The following is a 22664-nucleotide window of genomic DNA, read 5'->3' as shown; positions in this document are numbered from 1 at the left end:
AGGGTTTTGAACCTGGACGGTGCATGGATGGGGAGCCACGATTGGCGCAGAAGGCGCAGCCCTGCAATGTCTCGTTCAGGCCACTGCTGGCTGAACGGCCTTCACTTCGCTTACGGGTAAACTCGAAGGATCCCTTCCTCATCCACTCTTGCCAGACATCTTGGAAGAGGTGTGAGTACCCACACTTTATCCCCACCACACGTTGAGCTACCGATCGACTGTGCTCCACCAATTTGTACTGCTGCTGGGTGGACAGGCGGGGGGGGGGTGAATTTGAGAAACTCGCCCCACATTGTTTCAACTGCCACGACGGGAGATAGAACCGGCGGCCTCTGGATTGACAAGTCCAGTGCGCCAACGATTCCCCCGGGCAGCATGTACGTACAGTCTGTTGAACTTCTTTCGCACCGTATGTAGGCACCCGTGCTAATCGGAGGTGAGAAAGCGTCCAGACTAGCACTTAATAATATGGCAGAATAACAGAATAACAGCAGGGTTTATTTGTTTTTTGTACTATGGCGGAGATAAGTCATATCAATATTATCATTATACGCACCTCACGGTAACACAGAGAATGTATTCGTGACCTTTCTGGTGGTTGGGTGGGTGGTTTTGTCTTCTGTTTGTTATCGGCCCGGTGTCACGTGAAATGGAAAATCACCGATTCACGAACCCGGGACGTGACGGACAGAAATCGCTGCTTGGAGAACTCGCGTCACGCGGAAGAGGGCGCACACTTGTGTGTAAACATCGTTTTGTGTTTCGATAGAGATTAGAAAACACTAAAAATAAAAAAATAATGAGAGCCCAGCACAGACGTAACCGCAATGACTACACATCACACCGGTGTCTTCAACCCATCGGAAATGTTTCCATAACAGCAGCAACAAATACAACCACCGTAATCCACCACCTCCCATTGGCACGGTGGGCTACGTACGGTGTTAAAGAAGTTCAACACACGTACATACAACAACAACGTGTCTTTGGCGATGATGCTACTGTTGCGTTGGCAGTGATGCACCAGCATAAACAACATCAACACTCAACGAATTCATCAATAACAGTGTGTGTGTGTGTGGCCTTGACGGAAACTATTTCCCCGAACGTCACCTGTTAAAGATATAGTTTCCTTGTAAGGACACAGGGTTATCAACAAACACAAGTTCATTGTATCCAGGAACGAGCTGCGTAAAGAGGGCAGCCGTATCAACTCCGCTGGGGGCTCGAGAGGCTGCAGCCCCGGGGGAGGATTTGGATCTTAAGGTCCCCCCCAAAAAGAATGATCTCCGAGCGCTCTATCATGGTTCACGTGCAGCGACGGTGCAATACGGCCAACAGCTGAAGGTAATCTTTAAAGTCTCGGCATCGCTGTGTGCGTTTTGTACTACCAGTTGCGTTCTGAAATAATAATACAAATAGTTTGTTTCCACTTGAATGTAGTGTAACAGAAGGTGTGTCCACGTTTAAACAATAATAACAGTGAAGGGAAGGCATTGAAGATGCAAGAGGGGCTTCCCAAAATCTACAACAGCGCCGGTCACCCATCAATTTGATTTCGTCCGCGTCAATGGGCGTGAAACGGTGGAGCGGTGGAGCAGTGGTCAGTGCCCTTGCACTCCAAAGCAGGCAACCGGAAATTCGATTACCTGACCTTGGCTAACTGATCACGGTGGCGATATCTGAACCAAGTCATCGTACCCCGCACCTGCCACCAGTCACCAACTCGCACTCACCCGCGGGACGACGCACGGCCAAGGGGATGACCCGACCCACCCACCCGGTAAAGTCACGTATGAATAAGAAATAATAAAATAACATAATAGCGTATGATGTTTCGGTTGCAACACAAACAGCCATCATCAGGTACAGAAGAGCTAAATTTAAGAGAGAGGGGAAACACATAACCCCAGATGTATACACAGACACCCAAGCAGGGGGAACCAACACCGACACAACAGGGGACACAGAGAGAGAAGCATACCAAACAGACAGAGTTCAGCAGAATTTGGAAACCACATAAAGCAACACAGACGGTCGGTCAAAACACAATTAACGCATAGCCTGGTTGATTACGTTATTTCAAAGATTGCTAAATTGCAAGTTAAGTATGAAATTTAAGATACAGACGGCACACACACACACATAGACATTCAAGTAGAGCGGACCAGCACAGGCACAAGCACACAGTGAAGTCGCCTTAAATAGGCAGAGAAGGCAAGGCTGAGAGACAATGGGACATATTAGCATGAGAAGACAAGGCTGAGAGAGAATGGGACATTTTAGCATGAGGTATGCATAGAGCAAAGTGGAGCACGGCAGCAAACATTCGGAAGCACCAAGACCTACACATAGGCAGAGACAGCACAGATAAACAAATCCAAGCACAGACACAAAGGCAGATACACAAGCAGAGGCAACACACAGACAACACAAGACAACACAAAGACAGACACAAAAATACAGACCTTTTACCTCCCCGTAGAGGCGGTTTAAACTTGGTTCGAAGCTTTCGTGACTGCAGGAATTAATCTTTGTTTTTTTCGGTAAAGTCACGCACAAATAAGAAATAATAAAACAACATAATAGCGCACGACGTTTCGGCCGCAACACAAGCAGCCATCATCAGGCACAGAAGAGCCAAACCCACGAGAGAGGGGAAACACACAACCCCAGATGCACACACAGACAAACAAGCAGGGGGAACCAACACCGACAAAGCTTAAATTCACCATTAAATTGGCAGGTTGCACAATGACTATTGGTTAGGCGGCCGTATGTTTCGTATTTCATATCAGCATTCGTGACAACACGCGGATACAGGTAAGTTACGTATTCGTTTCACGTTTTATAGGCAAATGCAGTTCCACTATTTATAATCATTCAACACAAATTAAAATGTATACAGTGAGGGAAAAAAGTATTTGATTCCCTGCTGATTTTGTACGTTTGCCCACTGATAAAGAAATGGTCAGTCTATAATTTTAATGGTAGGTTTATTTGAACAGTGAGAGACGAAATAACAACAAAAAACATCCAGAAAAACGCATGTCAAAAATGTTATAAATTGATTTGCATTTTAATGAGGGAAATAAGTATTTGACCCCTCTGCAAAACATGACTTAGTACTTGGTGGCAAAACCCTTGTTGGCAATCACAGAGGTCAGACGTTTCTTGTAGTTGGCCACCAGGTTTGCACACATCTCAGGAGGGATTCTGTCCCACTCCTCTTTGCAGATCTTCTCCAAGTTATTAAGGTTTCGAGGCTGACGTTTGGCAACTCGAACCTTCAGCGCCCTCCACAGATTTTCTATGGGATTAAGGTCTGGAGACTGGCTAGGCCACTCCAGGACCTTAATGTGCTTCTTCTTGAGCTACTCCTTTGTTGCCTTGGCCGTGTGTTTTGGATCATTGTCATGCTGGAATACCCATCCACAACCCATTTTCAATGCCCTGGCTACGGGAAGGAGGTTCTCACCCAAGATTTGACGGTACATGGCCCCGTCCATCGTCCCTTTGATGCGGTGAAGTTGTCCTGTCCCCTTAGCATAAAAACAACCCCAAAGCATAATGTTTCCACCTCCATGTTTGACGGTGGGGATGGTGTTCTTGGGGTCATAGGCAGCATTCCTCCAAACACGGCGAGTTGAGTTGATGCCAAAGAGCTCCATTTTGGTCTCATCTGACCACAACACTTTCACCCAGTTGTTCTCTGAATCATTCAGATGTCCATTGGCAAACTTCAGACGGGCATGTATATGTGCTTTCTTGAGCAGGGGGACCTTGCGGATGCTGCAGGATTTCAGTCCTTCACGGGGTCGTGTGTTACCAATTGTTTTCTTGGCGACTATGGTCCCAGCTGCCTTAAGATCATTGATAAGATCCTCCCGTGTAGTTCTGGGCTGATTCCTCACCGTTCTCATGATCATTGCAACTCCACGAGGTGAGATCTTGCATGGGGCCCCAGGCCGAGGGAGATTACCAGTCTTTTGTGTTTCTTCCATTTGCGAATAATCGCACCAACTGTTGTCACCTTCTCACCAAGCTGCTTGGCAATGGTCGTATAGCCCATTCTAGCTTTGTGTAGATCTACAATCTTTTCTCTGACATCCTTGGACAGCTCTTTGGTCTTGGCCATGGTGGAGAGTTTCGAATCTGATTGATTGCTTCTGTGGACAGGTGTCTTTTATACAGGTAACAAGCTGAGATTAGGAGCACTCCCTTTAAGAGTGTTGGCACTGACTACCGTGGTCAAGGCGCTAAGTTGGCGCTGACTACCGTGGTCAGGGCGCTAAGTTGGCACTGACTACCGTGGTCAGGGAGCTAAGTTGACACTGACTACCGTGGTCAGGGTGCTAAGTTGGCACTGACTACCGTGGTCAGGGTGCTAAGTTGGCACTGACTACCGTGGTCAGGGCACTAAGTGGGCGCTGACTACCGTGGTCAGGGCGCTAAGTTGGCACTGACTACCGTGGTCAGGGCGCTAAGTTGACACTGACTACCGTGGTCAAGGCGCTAAGTTGGCGCTGACTACCGTGGTCAGGGCGCTAAGTTGGCACTGACTACCGTGGTCAGGGTGCTAAGTTGGCACTGACTACCGTGGTCAGGGCGCTAAGTTGGCACTGACTACCGTGGTCAGGGCGCTAAGTTGGCACTGACTACCGTGGTCAGGGCGCTAAGTTGACACTGACTACCGTGGTCAGGGTGCTAAGTTGGCACTGACTACCGTGGTCAGGGCACTAAGTGGGCGCTGACTACCGTGGTCAGGGCGCTAAGTTGGCACTGACTACCGTGGTCAGGGCGCTAAGTTGACACTGACTACCGTGGTCAAGGCGCTAAGTTGGCGCTGACTACCGTGGTCAGAGCGCTAAGTTGGCACTGACTACCGTGGTCAGGGCGCTAAGTTGGCACTGACTACCGTGGTCAGGGCACTAAGTTGGCACTGACTACCGTGGTCAGGGCGCTAAGTTGGCACTGACTACCGTGGTCAGGGCACTAAGTGGGCGCTGACTACCGTGGTCAGGGCGCTAAGTTGGCACTGACTACCGTGGTCAGGGCACTAAGTTGACACTGACTACCGTGGTCAGGGCGCTAAGTTGGCACTGACTACCGTGGTCAGGGCGCTAAGTTGGCACTGACTACCATGGTCAGGGCGCTAAGTTGGCACTGACTACCGTGGTCAGGGCGCTAAGTTGACACTGACTACCGAGATTCGTGCTTCGACTCGGTTATTATTAATGACTGCACACAACAACAACAAATCCGCACCAGTTACGCAACGAGCGTGGGGGGCAGGAGGTGATTTGTCCCACCCCCCCCACCAGATATCCACCATGAGAAATGTTTCCAACGACAGTGTAAAAGAACAAAAACAACAACACTTATTTAAAACGGAGCGCGCCTTCAGCGTTACACGTTCTAGACCGTGAGCGTAACGATGATGCGATTAGGGCGACATGAGACGCGGTATAGAATAGCCTCTGGGTGCAACCGTGCCAAGAGACAAATCAAATATTGGGTATCCACCGCACCCGCCCCGCAGCTGATACTGTAGTGTCGTTACTGCGCCACTGGTAAACGCAGTCGCCAGTATGCGAAGTGAAGGCCGTTCAGCCAGCAGTGGCCTGAACGAGACATTGCATTGCGTTGTCACCTTTAGTCCGATTCTAAAGGTTCGCCCAATCAGAAACCCTCCCACTTATCTCGTCGTGCAGTCAATCCACCGCTCGACCGGAGCCCTTCCACGCTGTAGAATGTCATATCGACCATACTTCACCACGCTTGTCAATGCGAGTTGGTGATAGCAGGGAGCATAGACACACACCGCAACGATGCAGTGCTCTGCACTGATCTTTGCTGCCCCCAACACGAAGACCCGCAAGCCAACGGTGTATTTATGTTGAACTTCTTTCGCACCGTACGTAGCCAAGCGGTCCGAAGGACGTGGGGTGAACATCGCTCTCTGGGGCAGGGGCGGGTGGCAAAGCGCTGCCCCCCCACCCTCCCTCCCACTGTGTGGACCAAAGGTCACTGGACGGGACGTCAGAGGTAGCTCTGTTATGTCCGCTTCCGTGGGCCCTCCAATGGGTTGCGCCGCTACGTGAGAGAGCTCGGAATGGATTCCTGTGTCTCCAGACCACCGCCGATGAGGCCGATACAGACACCGGGATAGAATTGGTGGGGGGGGGGAGGGAAGACGAAAAGCCACCAGGAGACGGCAGTCCAGCAATGATCCTTGATTTTATTTAATTTATTTGTGCGGCACTGTGCCACCCCCTCTCCCCCCACCTCCCCCCCCCCGTCATATGCGTGGTGGGTCTTCTCCGGCCTCTGCCCACTCGAAGCCAAGCACTCACCCAGGGAGTCGGCCGAACGTTCCAATGCAGGACCCTCCTGAAAAAAAGGAGTATAGACACTCAATGGGCATCTGCAGGATAAATAACCGGGGGCGTTATTTATTTATTACTTTTGAAAGATACCACAAATGCGGAACATGGGTTTATCTCAGTAAAATGTGCATCCTTTTACACAAGGTGTCCATGGCGACACTCAGCCTTAAACCATTGTTTTGATAGACGATTTGCAGATCACGCTGGGATGGGTCGCGTATCACAGAAACCTCCTCTGAAGCGAGTCATCAATAGCGCATCCTAACCAGGGCGGAAATGGGAAGAGATTAATGTGGGAATTAATTAATTATTGCTCTGTCTGTGGATCTCTGAGCTTGTCTGTGGGTCTCTGTGCGTGTCTGTTGGTCTCTGAGCGTGGCTGTGGTCTTCTGGGCGTGTCTGTGGGTCTCTGAGCCTGTCTGTAGGTCTCTGAGCGTGTCTGTGGGTCTCTGAGCGTGTCTGTAGGTCTCTGAGCATGGCTATGGTCCTCTGAGCGTGTCTATGGGTCTCTGAGCGTGTCTGTGGGTCTCTGAGCCTGTCCGTGGGATTCTGTGTCTGTCTGTAGGTCTCTCAGCGTGTCTGTGGGTCTCTGTGTGTCTGTGGGTCTCTGTGTGTGTCTGTGGGTCTCTCTGTGTGTCTCTGTGGGTCTCTGTGTGTGTCTTTGGGTCTCTGAGCGTGTCTGTGGGTCTCTGAGCGTGTCTGTGGGTCTCTGATCGTGTCTGTGGGTCTCTGTGTGTCTGTGGGTCTCTGTGTGTGTCTGTGGATCTCTGTTTGTGTCTGTGGGTCTCAGCGTGTGTGTGGGTGCCTGTGGGTCTATATTCGTGTATGCGGGTCTATGAGCGTGTCTGTGTGTCTCTGTAAGTGCCTGTGGGTCTCTGGGCGTGTATGTGGGTGTCTGAGCTTGTCTGTGGGTCTCTGAGCGTGTCTGTGGGTGTCTAAGCGTGTTTGTGGGTCTCAGTGTGTCTGTGGGTCTCTGTGTGTGTCTATGGGTCTCTGAGTGTGTCTGTGGGTCTCTATGTGTGTCCCTGGGTCTCTGAGCTTGTCTGTGGGTCTCTGGGTGTCTGTGGGTCTCTGAGCGTGTCTGTGGGACTCTGAGCGTGTCTCTGGGTCTCTGAGCGTGTCTGTGGGTATCTGTGTGTGTCTATGGGTCTCTGAGCGTGTCTGTGGGTCTCTGTGTGTGTATGTGGGTCTCTGAGCGTGTTTTTGGGTCTCTGAGTGTGTCTGTGGTTCTCTGTGTCTGTCTGTGGTTCTCTGAGCATGGCTATGGTCCTCTGTGCGTGTCTGTGGGTCTCTGGGTGTCTGTGTGTATCTGTGTGTGTCTGTGGGTCTCTGAGCCTGTCTGTGGGTCTCTGTGTGTGGCTGTGGGTCTCTGAGCGTGTCTTTGGGTCTTTGTGTGTCTGTGGGTCTCTGTGTGTGTCTGTGGGTCTCTGTGTGTGTCTGTGGGTCTCTGTTTGTGTCTGTGGGTCTCATCGTTTCTGTGGGTGCCTGTGGGTCTCTATTCGTGTACGTGGGTCTCTGAGCGTGTCTGTGGGTCTCCGTGAGTGCCTGTGGGTCTCTGAGCTTGTCTTTGGGTCTCTGAGTGTGTCTGTGGGTCTCTGAGCGTATCTGTGGGGCTCTATGTGTGGCTGTTGGTTTCTGAGCGTGTCTGTGGGTCTCTGTGTGTCTGTGGGTCTCTGTGTGTGTCTATGTGTCTCGGTGTGTGTCTGTGGGTCTCAGCGTGTCTTTGGGTGCCTGTGGGTCTATATTCGTGTATGTGGGTCTCTGAGAGTGTCTGCGGGTGTATAAGCGTGTCTGTGGGTCTCAGTGTGTCTGTGGGACTCTGTGTGTGTCTATGGGTCTCAGTGTGTCTGTGGGTCTCTATGTGTTTCCCTGGGTCTCTGAGCTTGTCTGTGGGTCTCTGTGTGTCTGTGGGTCTCAGCGTGTCTGTGGGTTTCTGAGCGTGTCTGTGGGCCTCTGAGCGTGTCTGTGGGTCTCTGAGCGTGTCTCCGGGTCTCTGAGCGTGTCTGTGGGCCTCTGAGTGTGTCTGTGGTTCTCTGTGTGTCTGCGGGTCTCTCTGTGTGTGTCTGTGGGTCTCTGAGCGTGTCTGTGGGTCTCTGAGCTTGTCTGCGGGTCTCTGTGCGTGTCTCTGGGTCTCTGAGCGCGTCTGTGGGTCTCTGAGCGTATATGTGGATCTCTTTGTGTGTCTATGGGTCTCTGAGCGTATATGTGGGTCTTTGAGCGTGATAGTGGGTCTATGTGCGTGTCTGTGGGTCTCTAAGTGCGTCTGTGGGTCTCTGAGCGTATATATGGGTCTCTCTGTGTGTCTATGGGTCTCTGAGCGTGTCTGTGAGTTTCTGTGTGTGTATGTGGGTCTCTGAGCGTGTTTGTGGGTCTCTGAGTGGGTCTGTGGTTCTCTGTGTCAGTCTGTGGTTCTCTGATCCTGTCTGTTGGTCTCTGAGCGTGGCTGTGGTCCTCTGAGCGTGTCTTTGGGACTCTGAGCGTGTCTGTGGGTCTCTGAGCGTGTCCGTGGGACTCTGTGTCTGTCTGTTGATCTCTCAGCGTGTCTGTGGGACTCTGAGCGTTTCTGTGGGTCTCTGAGCGTGTCTGTGCGTCTCTTGTGTGTCTGTGGGTCTCTCTGTGTGTCTGTAGGTCTCTGTGTGCATCTGTGGGTCTCTGAACGTGGCTGTCGTCGTCTGGGCTTATCTGTTTTTCTCTGTGCGTGTCTCTGGGTCTATGAGCGTGTCTTTGGGTCTCTGAGCGTGTCTGTGGGACTCTATGTGTGTCTGTGTGTCTCTGAGCGTGTCTGTGGGTCTCTGTGTGTCTGTGTGTCTGTGTGTGTGTCTGTGGGTCTCTGAGCGTGTCTGTGGGTCTCTGTGTGTGGCTGTGGGTCTCTGAGAGTGTCGGTGGGTCTCTGTGGGTCTCTGTGTGTGTCTGTGGGTCTCTGTGTGTGTCTATGGGTCTCTGTGTGTGTCTGTGGGTCTCAGCGTGTCTGTGGGTGCCTGTGGGTCTATCTTCGTGTGTGTGGGTCTCTGAGCGTGTCTGTGGGTCTTTGAGCGTGTCTGTTGGTGTCTAAGCGTGTCTGTGCGTCTCTGTGTGTCTGTGGGTCTCTGTGTGTGTCAATGGGTCTCTGAGTCTTTCTGTAGGTCTCTATGTGTTTCACTGAGTCTCTGAGCTTGTCTGTGGGTCTCTGTGTGTCTGTGGGTCTCAGCGTGTCTGTGGGTCTCTGAGCGTGTCTGTGGGTCTCTGAGCGTGTCCGTGGGACTCTGTGTCTGTCTGTTGATCTCTCAGCATGTCTGTGGGACTCTGAGCGTTTCTGTGGGTCTCTGAGCGTGTCTGTGCGTCTCTTGTGTGTCTGTGGGTCTCTCTGTGTGTCTGTAGGTCTCTGTGTGCATCTGTGGGTCTCTGAACGTGGCTGTCGTCGTCTGGGCTTATCTGTTTTTCTCTGTGCGTGTCTCTGGGTCTATGAGCGTGTCTTTGGGTCTCTGAGCGTGTCTGTGGGACTCTATGTGTGTCTGTGTGTCTCTGAGCGTGTCTGTGGGTCTCTGTGTGTCTGTGTGTCTGTGTGTGTGTCTGTGGGTCTCTGAGCGTGTCTGTGGGTCTCTGTGTGTGGCTGTGGGTCTCTGAGAGTGTCGGTGGGTCTCTGTGGGTCTCTGTGTGTGTCTGTGGGTCTCTGTGTGTGTCTATGGGTCTCTGTGTGTGTCTGTGGGTCTCAGCGTGTCTGTGGGTGCCTGTGGGTCTATCTTCGTGTGTGTGGGTCTCTGAGCGTGTCTGTGGGTCTTTGAGCGTGTCTGTTGGTGTCTAAGCGTGTCTGTGCGTCTCTGTGTCTGTGGGTCTCTGTGTGTGTCAATGGGTCTCTGAGTCTTTCTGTAGGTCTCTATGTGTTTCACTGAGTCTCTGAGCTTGTCTGTGGGTCTCTGTGTGTCTGTGGGTCTCAGCGTGTCTGTGGGTCTCTGAGCGTGTCTGTGGGCCTCTGAGCGTGTCTGTGGGTCTCTGAGCGCGTCTCTGGGTCTCTGAGCGTGTCTGTGGGCCTTTGAGCGTTTATGTGGGTCTATGTGTGTTTGTGGGTCTCTGAGCGTGTCTGTGCATCTCTTGTGTGTCTCTGGATCTCTCTGTGTGTCTGTGGGTCTCAGCGTGTCTGTGGATCTCTGTGTGTGTCTGTGGGTCTCTGAGCGTGTCTGTGGGTATCTTTGTTTGTCTGTGGGTCTCTGAGCGTGTCTGTGGGTCTCTATGTTTGTCTGTGGGTCTCTGAGCGTGTCTGTGTGTCTATGCGCGTGGCTGTGGTCGTCTGAGCGTGTCTGTGGGTCTCTGAGCTTTTCTGCGGGTCTCTGTGCGTGTCTCTGGGTCGCTGAGCTTGTCTGTGAGTCTCTGTGTGTCTGTGGGTCTCAGTGTGTCTGTAGGTCTCTGTGGATCTCTGAGCGTGTCTGTGGGCCTTTGAGCGTGTCTGTGGCCTCTGAGCGTGTCTGTGCGTCTCTTGTGTGTCTGTTGGTCTCTCTGTGTGTCTCTGGGTCTCTGAGCGTGTCTGTGGGTCTCTGAGCGTGGCTGTGGTCGTCTGAGCGTGTCTGTGGGTCTCTGTGTGTGTCTGTGGGTCTCTGTGTCTCTGGGTCTCTGAGCGTGCCTGTGGGTCTCTATTTTTGTCTTTGGGTCTCTGAGCGTGTCTGTGCGTTTCTGAGCTTGTCTGCGGGTCTCCGTGCGTGTCTCTGGGTCTCTGAGCTTGTCTGTAGGTCTCTGTGTGTCTGTGGGTCTCTGTGGGTCTCTGAGCGTATTTGTGGGTCTCTGAGCGTGTCTGTGGGTCTCTGAGCGTATATGTGGGTCTCTGTGTATGTCTGTGGGTCTATGGCCGTATTTGTGGGTCTCTGAGCGTGTATGTGGGTCTCTGAGCGTATATGTGGGTCTCTGTGTGTGTCTGTGGGTCTCTGAGCGTGTCTGTAGGTCTATGTGTGTGTCTGTGGGTCTCTGAGCGTGGCTGTCGTCTGGGCGTACCTGTTTTTCTCTGTGCGTGTCTATGGGTCTATGAGCGTGTCTTTCGGTCTCTGAGCGTGTTTGTGGGTCTCTATGTGTGTCTGTGGGTGTCTGATCGTGACTGTGGGTCTCTGTTTGTGGCTGTGGGTCTCTGAGCATGTCTGTGGGTCTCTGTGTCTGTGGGTCTCTGTGTGTGTCTGTGGGTCTCTGTTTGTGTCTGTGGGTCTCATCGTGTCTGTGGGTGCCTGTGGGTCTATTTTCGTGTATGTGGGTCTCTGAGCGTTTCTGTGGGTCTTTGAGCGTGTCTGTGGGTGTCTAAGCATGTCTGTGGGTCTCTGTGTGTGTCTATGGGGCTCTGAGTGTGTCTGTGGGTCTCTATGTGTCTCCGAGGGTCTCTGAGCTTGTATGTGGGTCTCTGGGTGTCTGTGGGTCTCAGTGTGTCTGTGGGCCTCTGAGCGTGTCTGTGGGTCTTTGAGCGTGTCTTTGGGTCTCTGTGCGTGTATTTGGGTCTCTGAGCGTGTTTGTGGGTCTCGGAGCGTGTCTGTGGGTCTCTGAACGTATTTGTGGGTCTCTGTGTATGTCTGTGGTTCTCTGACCGTGTTTGTGGGTCTCTGAGCGTGTCTGTGGGTCTCTGAGCGTATATGTGGGTCTCTGAGCGCGTCTCTGGGTCTCTGAGCGTGTCTGTGGGCCTTTGAGCGTTTATGTGGGTCTATGTGTGTTTGTGGGTCTCTGAGCGTGTCTGTGCATCTCTTGTGTGTCTCTGGATCTCTCTGTGTGTCTGTGGGTCTCAGCGTGTCTGTGGATCTCTGTGTGTGTCTGTGGGTCTCTGAGCGTGTCTGTGGGTATCTTTGTTTGTCTGTGGGTCTCTGAGCGTGTCTGTGGGTCTCTATGTTTGTCTGTGGGTCTCTGAGCGTGTCTGTGTGTCTATGCGCGTGGCTGTGGTCGTCTGAGCGTGTCTGTGGGTCTCTGAGCTTTTCTGCGGGTCTCTGTGCGTGTCTCTGGGTCGCTGAGCTTGTCTGTGAGTCTCTGTGTGTCTGTGGGTCTCAGTGTGTCTGTGGGTCTCTGTGGGTCTCTGAGCGTGTCTGTGGGCCTTTGAGCGTGTCTGTGGCCTCTGAGCGTGTCTGTGCGTCTCTTGTGTGTCTGTTGGTCTCTCTGTGTGTCTCTGGGTCTCTGAGCGTGTCTGTGGGTCTCTGAGCGTGGCTGTGGTCGTCTGAGCGTGTCTGTGGGTCTCTGTGTGTGTCTGTGGGTCTCTGTGTCTCTGGGTCTCTGAGCGTGCCTGTGGGTCTCTATTTTTGTCTTTGGGTCTCTGAGCGTGTCTGTGCGTTTCTGAGCTTGTCTGCGGGTCTCCGTGCGTGTCTCTGGGTCTCTGAGCTTGTCTGTAGGTCTCTGTGTGTCTGTGGGTCTCTGTGGGTCTCTGAGCGTATTTGTGGGTCTCTGAGCGTGTCTGTGGGTCTCTGAGCGTATATGTGGGTCTCTGTGTATGTCTGTGGGTCTATGGCCGTATTTGTGGGTCTCTGAGCGTGTATGTGGGTCTCTGAGCGTATATGTGGGTCTCTGTGTGTGTCTGTGGGTCTCTGAGCGTGTCTGTAGGTCTATGTGTGTGTCTGTGGGTCTCTGAGCGTGGCTGTCGTCTGGGCGTACCTGTTTTTCTCTGTGCGTGTCTATGGGTCTATGAGCGTGTCTTTCGGTCTCTGAGCGTGTTTGTGGGTCTCTATGTGTGTCTGTGGGTGTCTGATCGTGACTGTGGGTCTCTGTTTGTGGCTGTGGGTCTCTGAGCATGTCTGTGGGTCTCTGTGTCTGTGGGTCTCTGTGTGTGTCTGTGGGTCTCTGTTTGTGTCTGTGGGTCTCATCGTGTCTGTGGGTGCCTGTGGGTCTATTTTCGTGTATGTGGGTCTCTGAGCGTTTCTGTGGGTCTTTGAGCGTGTCTGTGGGTGTCTAAGCATGTCTGTGGGTCTCTGTGTGTGTCTATGGGGTTCTGAGTGTGTCTGTGGGTCTCTATGTGTCTCCGAGGGTCTCTGAGCTTGTATGTGGGTCTCTGGGTGTCTGTGGGTCTCAGTGTGTCTGTGGGCCTCTGAGCGTGTTTGTGGGTCTTTGAGCGTGTCTTTGGGTCTCTGTGCGTGTATTTGGGTCTCTGAGCGTGTTTGTGGGTCTCGGAGCGTGTCTGTGGGTCTCTGAACGTATTTGTGGGTCTCTGTGTATGTCTGTGGTTCTCTGACCGTGTTTGTGGGTCTCTGAGCGTGTCTGTGGGTCTCTGAGCGTATATGTGGGTCTCTGAGCGCGTCTCTGGGTCTCTGAGCGTGTCTGTGGGCCTTTGAGCGTTTATGTGGGTCTATGTGTGTTTGTGGGTCTCTGAGCGTGTCTGTGCATCTCTTGTGTGTCTCTGGATCTCTCTGTGTGTCTGTGGGTCTCAGCGTGTCTGTGGATCTCTGTTTGTGTCTGTGGGTCTCTGAGCGTGTCTGTGGGTATCTTTGTTTGTCTGTGGGTCTCTGAGCGTGTCTGTGGGTCTCTATGTTTGTCTGTGGGTCTCTGAGCGTGTCTGTGTGTCTATGCGCGTGGCTGTGGTCGTCTGAGCGTGTCTGTGGGTCTCTGAGCTTTTCTGCGGGTCTCTGTGCGTGTCTCTGGGTCGCTGAGCTTGTCTGTGAGTCTCTGTGTGTCTGTGGGTCTCAGTGTGTCTGTGGGTCTCTGTGGGTCTCTGAGCGTGTCTGTGGGCCTTTGAGCGTGTCTGTGGCCTCTGAGCGTGTCTGTGCGTCTCTTGTGTGTCTGTTGGTCTCTCTGTGTGTCTCTGGGTCTCTGAGCGTGTCTGTGGGTCTCTGAGCGTGGCTGTGGTCGTCTGAGCGTGTCTGTGGGTCTCTGTGTGTGTCTGTGGGTCTCTGTGTCTCTGGGTCTCTGAGCGTGCCTGTGGGTCTCTATTTTTGTCTTTGGGTCTCTGAGCGTGTCTGTGCGTTTCTGAGCTTGTCTGCGGGTCTCCGTGCGTGTCTCTGGGTCTCTGAGCTTGTCTGTAGGTCTCTGTGTGTCTGTGGGTCTCTGTGGGTCTCTGAGCGTATTTGTGGGTCTCTGAGCGTGTCTGTGGGTCTCTGAGCGTATATGTGGGTCTCTGTGTATGTCTGTGGGTCTATGGCCGTATTTGTGGGTCTCTGAGCGTGTATGTGGGTCTCTGAGCGTATATGTGGGTCTCTGTGTGTGTCTTTGGGTCTCTGAGCGTGTCTGTAGGTCTATGTGTGTGTCTGTGGGTCTCTGAGCGTGGCTGTCGTCTGGGCGTACCTGTTTTTCTCTGTGCGTGTCTATGGGTCTATGAGCGTGTCTTTCGGTCTCTGAGCGTGTTTGTGGGTCTCTATGTGTGTCTGTGGGTGTCTGATCGTGACTGTGGGTCTCTGTTTGTGGCTGTGGGTCTCTGAGCATGTCTGTGGGTCTCTGTGTCTGTGGGTCTCTGTGTGTGTCTGTGGGTCTCTGTTTGTGTCTGTGGGTCTCATCGTGTCTGTGGGTGCCTGTGGGTCTATTTTCGTGTATGTGGGTCTCTGAGCGTTTCTGTGGGTCTTTGAGCGTGTCTGTGGGTGTCTAAGCATGTCTGTGGGTCTCTGTGTGTGTCTATGGGGCTCTGAGTGTGTCTGTGGGTCTCTATGTGTCTCCGAGGGTCTCTGAGCTTGTATGTGGGTCTCTGGGTGTCTGTGGGTCTCAGTGTGTCTGTGGGCCTCTGAGCGTGTCTGTGGGTCTTTGAGCGTGTCTTTGGGTCTCTGTGCGTGTATTTGGGTCTCTGAGCGTGTTTGTGGGTCTCGGAGCGTGTCTGTGGGTCTCTGAACGTATTTGTGGGTCTCTGTGTATGTCTGTGGTTCTCTGACCGTGTTTGTGGGTCTCTGAGCGTGTCTGTGGGTCTCTGAGCGTATATGTGGGTCTCTGTGTGTGTATGTGGGTCTCTGAGCGTTCTGTAGGTCTATGTGTGTGTCTGTGGGTCTCTTAGCGTGGCTGTCGTCGTCTGGGCGTACCTGTTTTTCTCTGTGCGTGTCTCTATGTCTATGAGCGTTTCTTTCGGTCTCTGAGCGTGTCTGTGGGTCTCTATGTGTGTCTGTGGGTCTCTGAGCGTGTATGTGGATCTCTGTGTGTCTGTGGTTCTCTGTGTGTCTGTGGGTCTCTGATCGTGACTGTGGGTCTCTGTGTGTGGCTGTGGGTCTCTGAGCGTGTCTGTGGGTCTCTGTGTCTGTCTGTAGGTCTCTGAGCGTGTCTGTAGGTCTCTGAGCGTGTCTGTGGGTCTCTGTGCATGTCTATGCGTCTCTGTACGTGTCTGTGGGTCTCTGAGCCTGCCTCTGCGTCTCTGAGCGTGGCTGTGGTCCTCTGAGCGTGCCTTTGGGTCTCTGAGCGTGTCTGTGGGTCTCTGAGAATGTATGTGGGTCTCTGACCTTGTCTGTGGGTCTCTGTTTTTCTGTGGGTCTCAGTGTGTCTGTGGGTCTCTGTGTGTGTATGTGGGTCTCAGCGTGTCTGTGCGTGCCTGTGGGTCTATATTCGTGTATGTGGGTCTCTGAGCGTGTCTGTGTGACTCTGAGCATGTCTGTGGGTGTCTAAGTGTGTCTGTGGGTCCCAGCGTGTCTGTGGGTCTCTGTGTGTCTGTTGGTCTCTGAGCGTGTCTGTGGGTCTGGGTGTGTCTGTGTGTATCTGTGCCTCTCTGTGGGCCTCTGTGCGTGTCTGTGGGTCTCTGTGCGTGCTTGTGGGTCTCTCTGTGTGTCTGGGATTCTCTGGGCGTGTCTGTGGGTCTCTTTTCGTGTCTGTGGGTCATCGAGCGTGTCTGTGGGGCTCTGTGCGTGTCTGTGGGTCTCTTAGCGTGTTTGTGGGTCTCTGAGTGTGTCTGTGGTTCTCTGAGCGTGTCTTTGGGTCTCTGAGCGTGTCCGTGGGTCTCTGTGTCTGTCTGTAGGTCTCTGAGCGTGTCTGTAGGTCTCTGAGCGTGTCTGTGGGTCTCTGTGCGTGTCTGTGGGTCTCAGCGTGTCTGTGGGTCTCTGAGCCTGTCTCTGCGTCTCTGAGCGTGGCTGTGGTCTTCTGAGCGTGTCTGTGGGTCTCTGACCGTGTCTGTGGGTCTTTGTGTGTGTCTGTGGGTCTCTGAGCGTGTCTATGGATTTCTGAGCGTGTCTGTGCGTCCCTGAGCGTGTCTGTGCGTCTCTGAGCTTGCCTACGGGTCTCCGTGCGTGTCTCTGGGTCTCTGAGCTTGTCTGTAGGTCTCTGTGTGTCTGTGGGTCTCAGCGTGTCTGTGGGTCTCTGTGGGTCTCTGAGTGTATTTGTGGGTCTCTGAGCGTGTCTGTGGGTCTCTGAGCGTATATGTGGGTCTCTGTGTATGTCTGTGGGTCTATGGCCGTGTTTGTGGGTCTCTGAGCGTGTCTGTGGGTCTCTGAGCGTATATGTGGGTCTCTGTGTGTGTCTGTGGGTCTCTGAGCGTGTCTGTAGGTCTATGTGTGTGTCTGTGGGTCTCTGAGCGTGGCTGTCGTCTGGGCGTACCTGTTTTTCTCTGTGCGTGTCTATGGGTCTATGAGCGTGTCTTTCGGTCTCTGAGCATGTTTGTGGGTCTCTATGTGTGTCTGTGGGTCTCTGATCGTGACTGTGGGTCTCTGTTTGTGGCTGTGGGTCTCTGAGCATGTCTGTGGGTCTCTGTGTCTGTGGGTCTCTGTGTGTGTCTGTGGGTCTCTGTTTGTGTCTGTGGGTCTCATCGTGTCTGTGGGTGCCTGTGGGTCTATTTTCGTGTATGTGGGTCTCTGAGCGTTTCTGTGGGTCTTTGAGCGTGTCTGTGGGTGTCTAAGCATGTCTGTGGGTCTCTGTGTGTGTCTATGGGGCTCTGAGTGTGTCTGTGGGTCTCTATGTGTCTCCGTGGGTCTCTGAGCTTGTATGTGGGTCTCTGGGTGTCTGTGGGTCTCAGTGTGTCTGTGGGCCTCTGAGCGTGTCTGTGGGTCTTTGAGCGTGTCTTTGGGTCTCTGTGCGTGTCTGTGGGTCTCTGAGCGTATATGTGGGTCTCTGTGTGTGTATGTGGGTCTCTGAGCGTGTCTGTAGGTCTCTGTGTGTGTCTGTGGGTCTCTGAGCGTGGCTGTCGTCGTCTGGGCGTACCTGTTTTTCTCTGTGCGTGTCTCTAGGTCTATGAGCGTGTCTTTCGGTCTCTGAGCGTGTCTGTGGGTCTCTATGTGTGTCTGTGGGTCTCTGAGCGTGTATGTGGATCTCTGTGTGTCTGTGGTTCTCTGTGTGTCTGTGGGTCTCTGATCGTGACTGTGGGTCTCTGTGTGTGGCTGTGGGTCTCTGAGCGTGTCTGTGGGTCTCTGTGTCTGTCTGTAGGTCTCTGAGCGTGTCTGTAGGTCTCTGAGCGTGTCTGTGGGTCTCTGAGCGTGTCTGTGGGTCTCTGAGAATGTATGTGGGTCTCTGACCTTGTCTGTGGGTCTCTGTTTTTCTGTGGGTCTCAGTGTATCTGTGGGTCTCTGTGTGTGTATGTGGGTCTCAGCGTGTCTGTGCGTGCCTGTGGGTCTATATTCGTGTATGTGGGTCTCTGAGCGTGTCTGTGTGACTCTGAGCATGTCTGTGGGTGTCTAAGTGTGTCTGTGGGTCCCAGCGTGTCTGTGGGTCTCTGTGTGTCTGTTGGTCTCTGAGCGTGTCTGTGGGTCTGGGTGTGTCTGTGTGTATCTGTGCCTCTCTGTGGGCCTCTGTGCGTGTCTGTGGGTCTCTGTGCGTGCCTGTGGGTCTCTCTGTGTGTCTGGGATTCTCTGGGCGTGTCTGTGGGTCTCTTTTCGTGTATGTGGGTCATTGAGCGTGTCTGTGGGGCTCTGTGCGTGTCTGTGGGGCTCTGTGCGTGTCTGTGGGTCTCTTAGCGTGTTTGTGGGTCTCTGAGTGTGTCTGTGGTTCTCTGAGCGTGTCTGTGGGTCTCTGAGCGTGTCCGTGGGTCTCTGTGTCTGTCTGTAGGTCTCTGAGCGTGTCTGTAGGTCTCTGAGCGTGTCTGTGGGTCTCTGTGCGTGTCTGTGGGTCTCAGCGTGTCTGTGGGTCTCTGAGCCTGTCTCTGCGTCTCTGAGCGTGGCTGTGGTCTTCTGATCGTGTCTGTGGGTCTCTGAGCGTGTCTGTGGGTTTTTGTGTGTGTCTGTGGGTCTCTGAGCGTGTCTGTGGGTTTCTGAGCGTGTCTGTGCGTCTCTGAGCGTGTCTGTGCGTCTCTGAGCTTGTCTGTGGGTCTCTGTGCGTGTCTCTTATCGTGTCTGTGGGTCTCTGTGTGTGTCTGTGGTTTTCTGTGCGTGTCTGTGGGTCCCTGAGCGTGTCTGTGGTTCTCTGAGCGTGTCTGTGGTCCTCTGAGCATGTCTGTGGGTCTCTGAGCATGCCTGTGGGTCTCTGACCGTGTCTGTGAGTTTTTAGCGTGTCTGTGGGTTTCTGAGCGTGTCTGTGGGTTTCTGAGCGTGTCTGTCGGTCTCTGAGCGTGTATGTGGATCTCAGCGTGTCTGTGGGTCTCTGAGTGTGTCTGTGGGTCTCTGATTGTGTCTGTGCGTCTCTGAGCGTGTCTGTGGGTCTCTGAGCGTGTCTGTGGGTCTTTGTGCGTGTGTTTTTGGGTCTCTGTGCATGTCTGTGTCTCTCTCTGTTCGTATTGGGTATATATCTCTGAGTCGAATAAAAGAAAAGACGAATCCTTGATTCCTTCAGGAAGACAGTCGGGTTCAAAATGTGTATATGTTGAACTTCTTTCGCACCCTATGTAGCTAACCGTGATAATCCACCACGGATTTCCAAGGCGTTCCGGCCCATTTCCACCACTAATCCGAACAGGCTGCCGTTGCGGACTCGGGAGCGTTCTCCTCTTGAATGAGTTTGGATTGTCTCCTCGGTTTGGTTTCCTGACACGCGGGGAAAAAATATAAAGTACTTAAACAATCCCAGCCAGCAACCACCAATCCTGTAAAATCTTGGAACATTCATTGAGTCGTCTTGCCTGCATACAGTTTTCAACATGCGGACACAATACACAGCGTCCACAATTACTCCATCGGCAGGTTTCGAGTGGCGGGATGAAGTGAGGGTACTCGCACCGCCATGTACCTGTCCCCCTGTTTAGGGCAGTGTCGTTAATGGAATGTGTTGAACGTTTTCACGTGACCGGGCAAACGCCCTGGTCAGACACGGGAACAGCGAGCATCAGTGCCCCCTGTAGACAGAGAGAGGAACACGTGTTGTATTGTGACGTCTGGATTTTATTATCGGGTTATGTTGTCGGCAGAGGGCGATATAGCAACATTCACTGGCGTACTGCGATAGGATCCAGCGTCCATGCATTTCGCCTTCTACCTGGACTTGACCAGCAATGGTGAAGTATGGTCAAACCAATGCCGATGACCGGCATGGCCTCAACAGGCCTTCAATCCAGCAATGGATTGACGAAGGGGTTTGACATACTTATTCAGCATCACTCAAGGCATGTAGCAGGGTTTGAGCGGACGCTAAGTCAAAGTATTTGCAGTGTTCCTATCAACACCCATTGATGCATCATTCACTTGCAGTCAACCAGCCGCCCCTTCGTCCCTCTATTATCGCTACTACCACAGTCGTTGATCGCGTGAAATTGACGCAGTGACACCTCTGCCAGATGTCTCTGAGTAATCCGGCAGTATGTTCAACCGCCATTGTTCGGAAAGTCAATTAGCATTCCATTTTTTTATCATACTTTAGAACTCCCTTTGTCATCGCTCTGCCTAGCTTCCTAGAACCTCGCTCGCTCCAGGACAAGTAAAAGTCCATGCCTGCCGAGTCCTCTCTGTCGCTGGCTTTGGAGCCCCCTCCCACCTTCGCCTCTTCTCAAGTTCACGCAAATCCCTCTGCTCGGTTCAAGAAACGTCAATTCGTGTCTGCTGCACCGTCAGCACGTTTTAGTTGTTGGCCGATTTCCGCTAGAGGCCTTCAATGTCGCCCTTGACAAACACGATATGCGGTGTAGAGGATATGTGATCATATTACATTTTTTGTTGGTACTTCCCCGAACCGTATTGCTTCTTGAACGATGTCAAATTTAGCCACACCGGGGTTGTGCCAAGCAAGCCAGGCGCGTCTCCATAGTGGGCCATGTTGTTTTTCCATTGCGTAAAGACGAGCCGTGCCAACGATATCACGCGCAAAAAACAAGAAGATTAACTCCGGCCCTGGCCCTGCTTGACCCCAAATCGGACTCAGTTCTCTCGTGAGTCCAGCGTATCACGCTATGATTCTGGCTTGGCACGGAAACATATCAAGCGGAAAAACCATCGATACCATGCTGGCGCGGTTTGAATGTGCCAGTAGAAAAGGGTTGTTAGATGTGGACACGGTTCGTGGACTGCACTAAGCCCTGCGCCGCGGCACGCAGCATCGTGTGAACATCTGGCGGAGCTCCCTGCGGAAGGAGCTGGCGGTGCAGTAATAAACCACGGGGTCCAGGGCGGCGTTGGTGACGCTGAGCGCCAGAGCCACGCGGTGCGCGACGGTCGCCACCGTCAGCAGACGGCAGTGCCCATCCTGCGACGGGTCCCCCGCGTAGCGCACGAGCAGCTCCAGCACGTGGGTGGCGTGGAAGGGGACGTAGCAGAGCACGAACACGGCCATGGTGAGGCGCACGGATCGCAGCGAGCGCTCGCGCGTGTGCGTTCGCGCCGGGCTCGTGCCGCCGCTGCCGCCGAGCGTCGCGAGCTCGCTCGGCCGCCCCGGACCTCCGCCGCGGAGGCGGAGCGCGATGCGCGCGTAGCAATAGAGGAGCACGGCGAGCGGAGCCAGAAAGGAGACGGCGTATCCGAGCAGGCTGGCGTACACCACCTCGCGCGAGTGGCTCTCGAAGCACGCGGTGCGCCAGCCCCGCCGATCCTGCAGCTGCTGCTGCTGCTGCTGCTGCAACGCGGAGTCGTGGCGCAGAGGGGGGTGGAGCGACGGCCTCGGGGGAACGCGCGCCGTGTGCTCCATGGCGAGCACGCGCGCCGCGCCGCATGCGTGCACGAGCCAGAGCAGCGCGCAGACGACCCGCGCGTTCCGCGGCCGCCGCGCGGAGCCGCGCCGCCGCGTCGGGTGCAGCACGGCGTGGTAGCGCTCCACGCCGACGAGGGCGAGCGACGTGACCGACACGTACATGCTGCCGAAGAAGAGGACGCCCGCGACTCGGCACGCCGCCTCGCCGAACACCCAGTTCCCGCCCAGCGCGTGGTACGCGCCGTGGAACGGCAGCGCCAGCACCAGGAGCAGGTCGGACGCGGCCAGGTTGGCCATGTAGACGGTGGTGGCGCTCCGCGCGCGCGTGCGGAAGGCGAACACCCAGAGGGCGGCCGCGTTGCCCGCCAGCCCCACCAGGAACACGGCGCCGTAGACCGCCGGGTAGGCGACCGTTCGGAAGTCCCAAGGCTCCGCGCACGTTGGGGCGCCCGCCGTGATGTTGAGCGGCGAGGGGGGGACGCGGGAGGCGGCGGAGTAGGACGAGTTTGGGGGCATCCCACGCCGGTCCATGGTCGTGGCCGCTGGTGGTTGCGGTGGCGCTGGTTGGTGTGGTGATGGATGCGGTGGTGGCGTTGGTGACGTTGGCTGTGGCGGTGGCGGTATTGATGGTTGTGGTTGTGGTTGAGATGGTTCCGGTGATGGTAGTGGTGGTGATGTTGGTTGCAGCGGTGGTGGTAGCGATGGTTGTGGTGGTGGTTGCGGTGGTAGTGGTGTCAGTGGTAATTATAATAATGATGAGTGGGTGACGGCGGTGGTGTGGTTTCTTACGCAGTCGTTCGTGACCGGCCTGACACCTTCAACCGGAGTGGAGAGGCCAGTTTTACTGTGGGTGGATCTTTATCTCGGTTTGCTCTGATCCTTGAGACGGCTCGCCACCACCTCGGATCGTGGCCGTCACCGTGGCAGTGGTGACAGTGGTGGTGGTGGTGAGGGTGGTGGTGCTGGTGGTGGTGTGGGTGGGTGGTGGTGGTGCTGGTGTGGGTGGTGCTGCTGTGGGTGGTGGTGCTGGTGCTGGTGGTGTGGGTGGGTGGTGGTGGTGGTGGTGCTGGTGGGTGGTGGTGGTTGGTGGCGGGTGGTGGCGGGTGGTAGTGGTTGGTGGTGGTTGGTGGTGTGGGTGGATGGTGGTGGTGCTGGTGGTTGTTGGTGTGGGTGGGTGGTGCTGCTGGTGAGTAGTGGTGGTTGGTGGTGGTTTGGTGGTGCTGGTGGGTGGTGCTGGTTGGTGGTGGTTGGTGTTGGTGGGTGGTGGTGGGTTGTGGTTGGTAGTGCTGGTGGTTGGTGGTGCTGTGGTTGGTGGTGGTTGGTGGTAGTGGTGGTGGATGGTGATGGTGGTTGGTGTTGGTAGGTGGTGGTGGGTGGTGGTGGTGGTTGGTGGTGGTTGGTGTTGGTGGGTGGTGGTGGGTG

General features: G+C 54.1%; 1 protein-coding gene across 1 annotated transcript; it reads right to left on the bottom strand.

Annotated features, from left to right (window-relative positions):
- Positions 1-6435: 6435 nt before the first annotated feature.
- On the bottom strand, positions 6436-21776 carry LOC116954496 (lysophosphatidic acid receptor 6-like). Its single transcript, XM_076052277.1, has one exon. The coding sequence runs from the start codon at positions 21771-21773 to the stop codon at positions 20628-20630; it is 1146 nt and encodes a 381-aa protein (XP_075908392.1). The 5' UTR covers positions 21774-21776; the 3' UTR covers positions 6436-20627.
- Positions 21777-22664: the final 888 nt, after the last annotated feature.

The sequence above is a fragment of the Petromyzon marinus genome, chromosome 55 (assembly GCF_048934315.1).
Source record: "Petromyzon marinus isolate PM22_M1 ecotype Great Lakes invasive population chromosome 55, UKy_Petmar_22M1.pri1.0, whole genome shotgun sequence".
Taxonomy (NCBI): domain Eukaryota; kingdom Metazoa; phylum Chordata; class Hyperoartia; order Petromyzontiformes; family Petromyzontidae; genus Petromyzon; species Petromyzon marinus.
The sequence above is the reverse complement of the archived record's forward strand: the minus strand, read 5'-3'. Positions and strand labels throughout refer to the sequence as shown.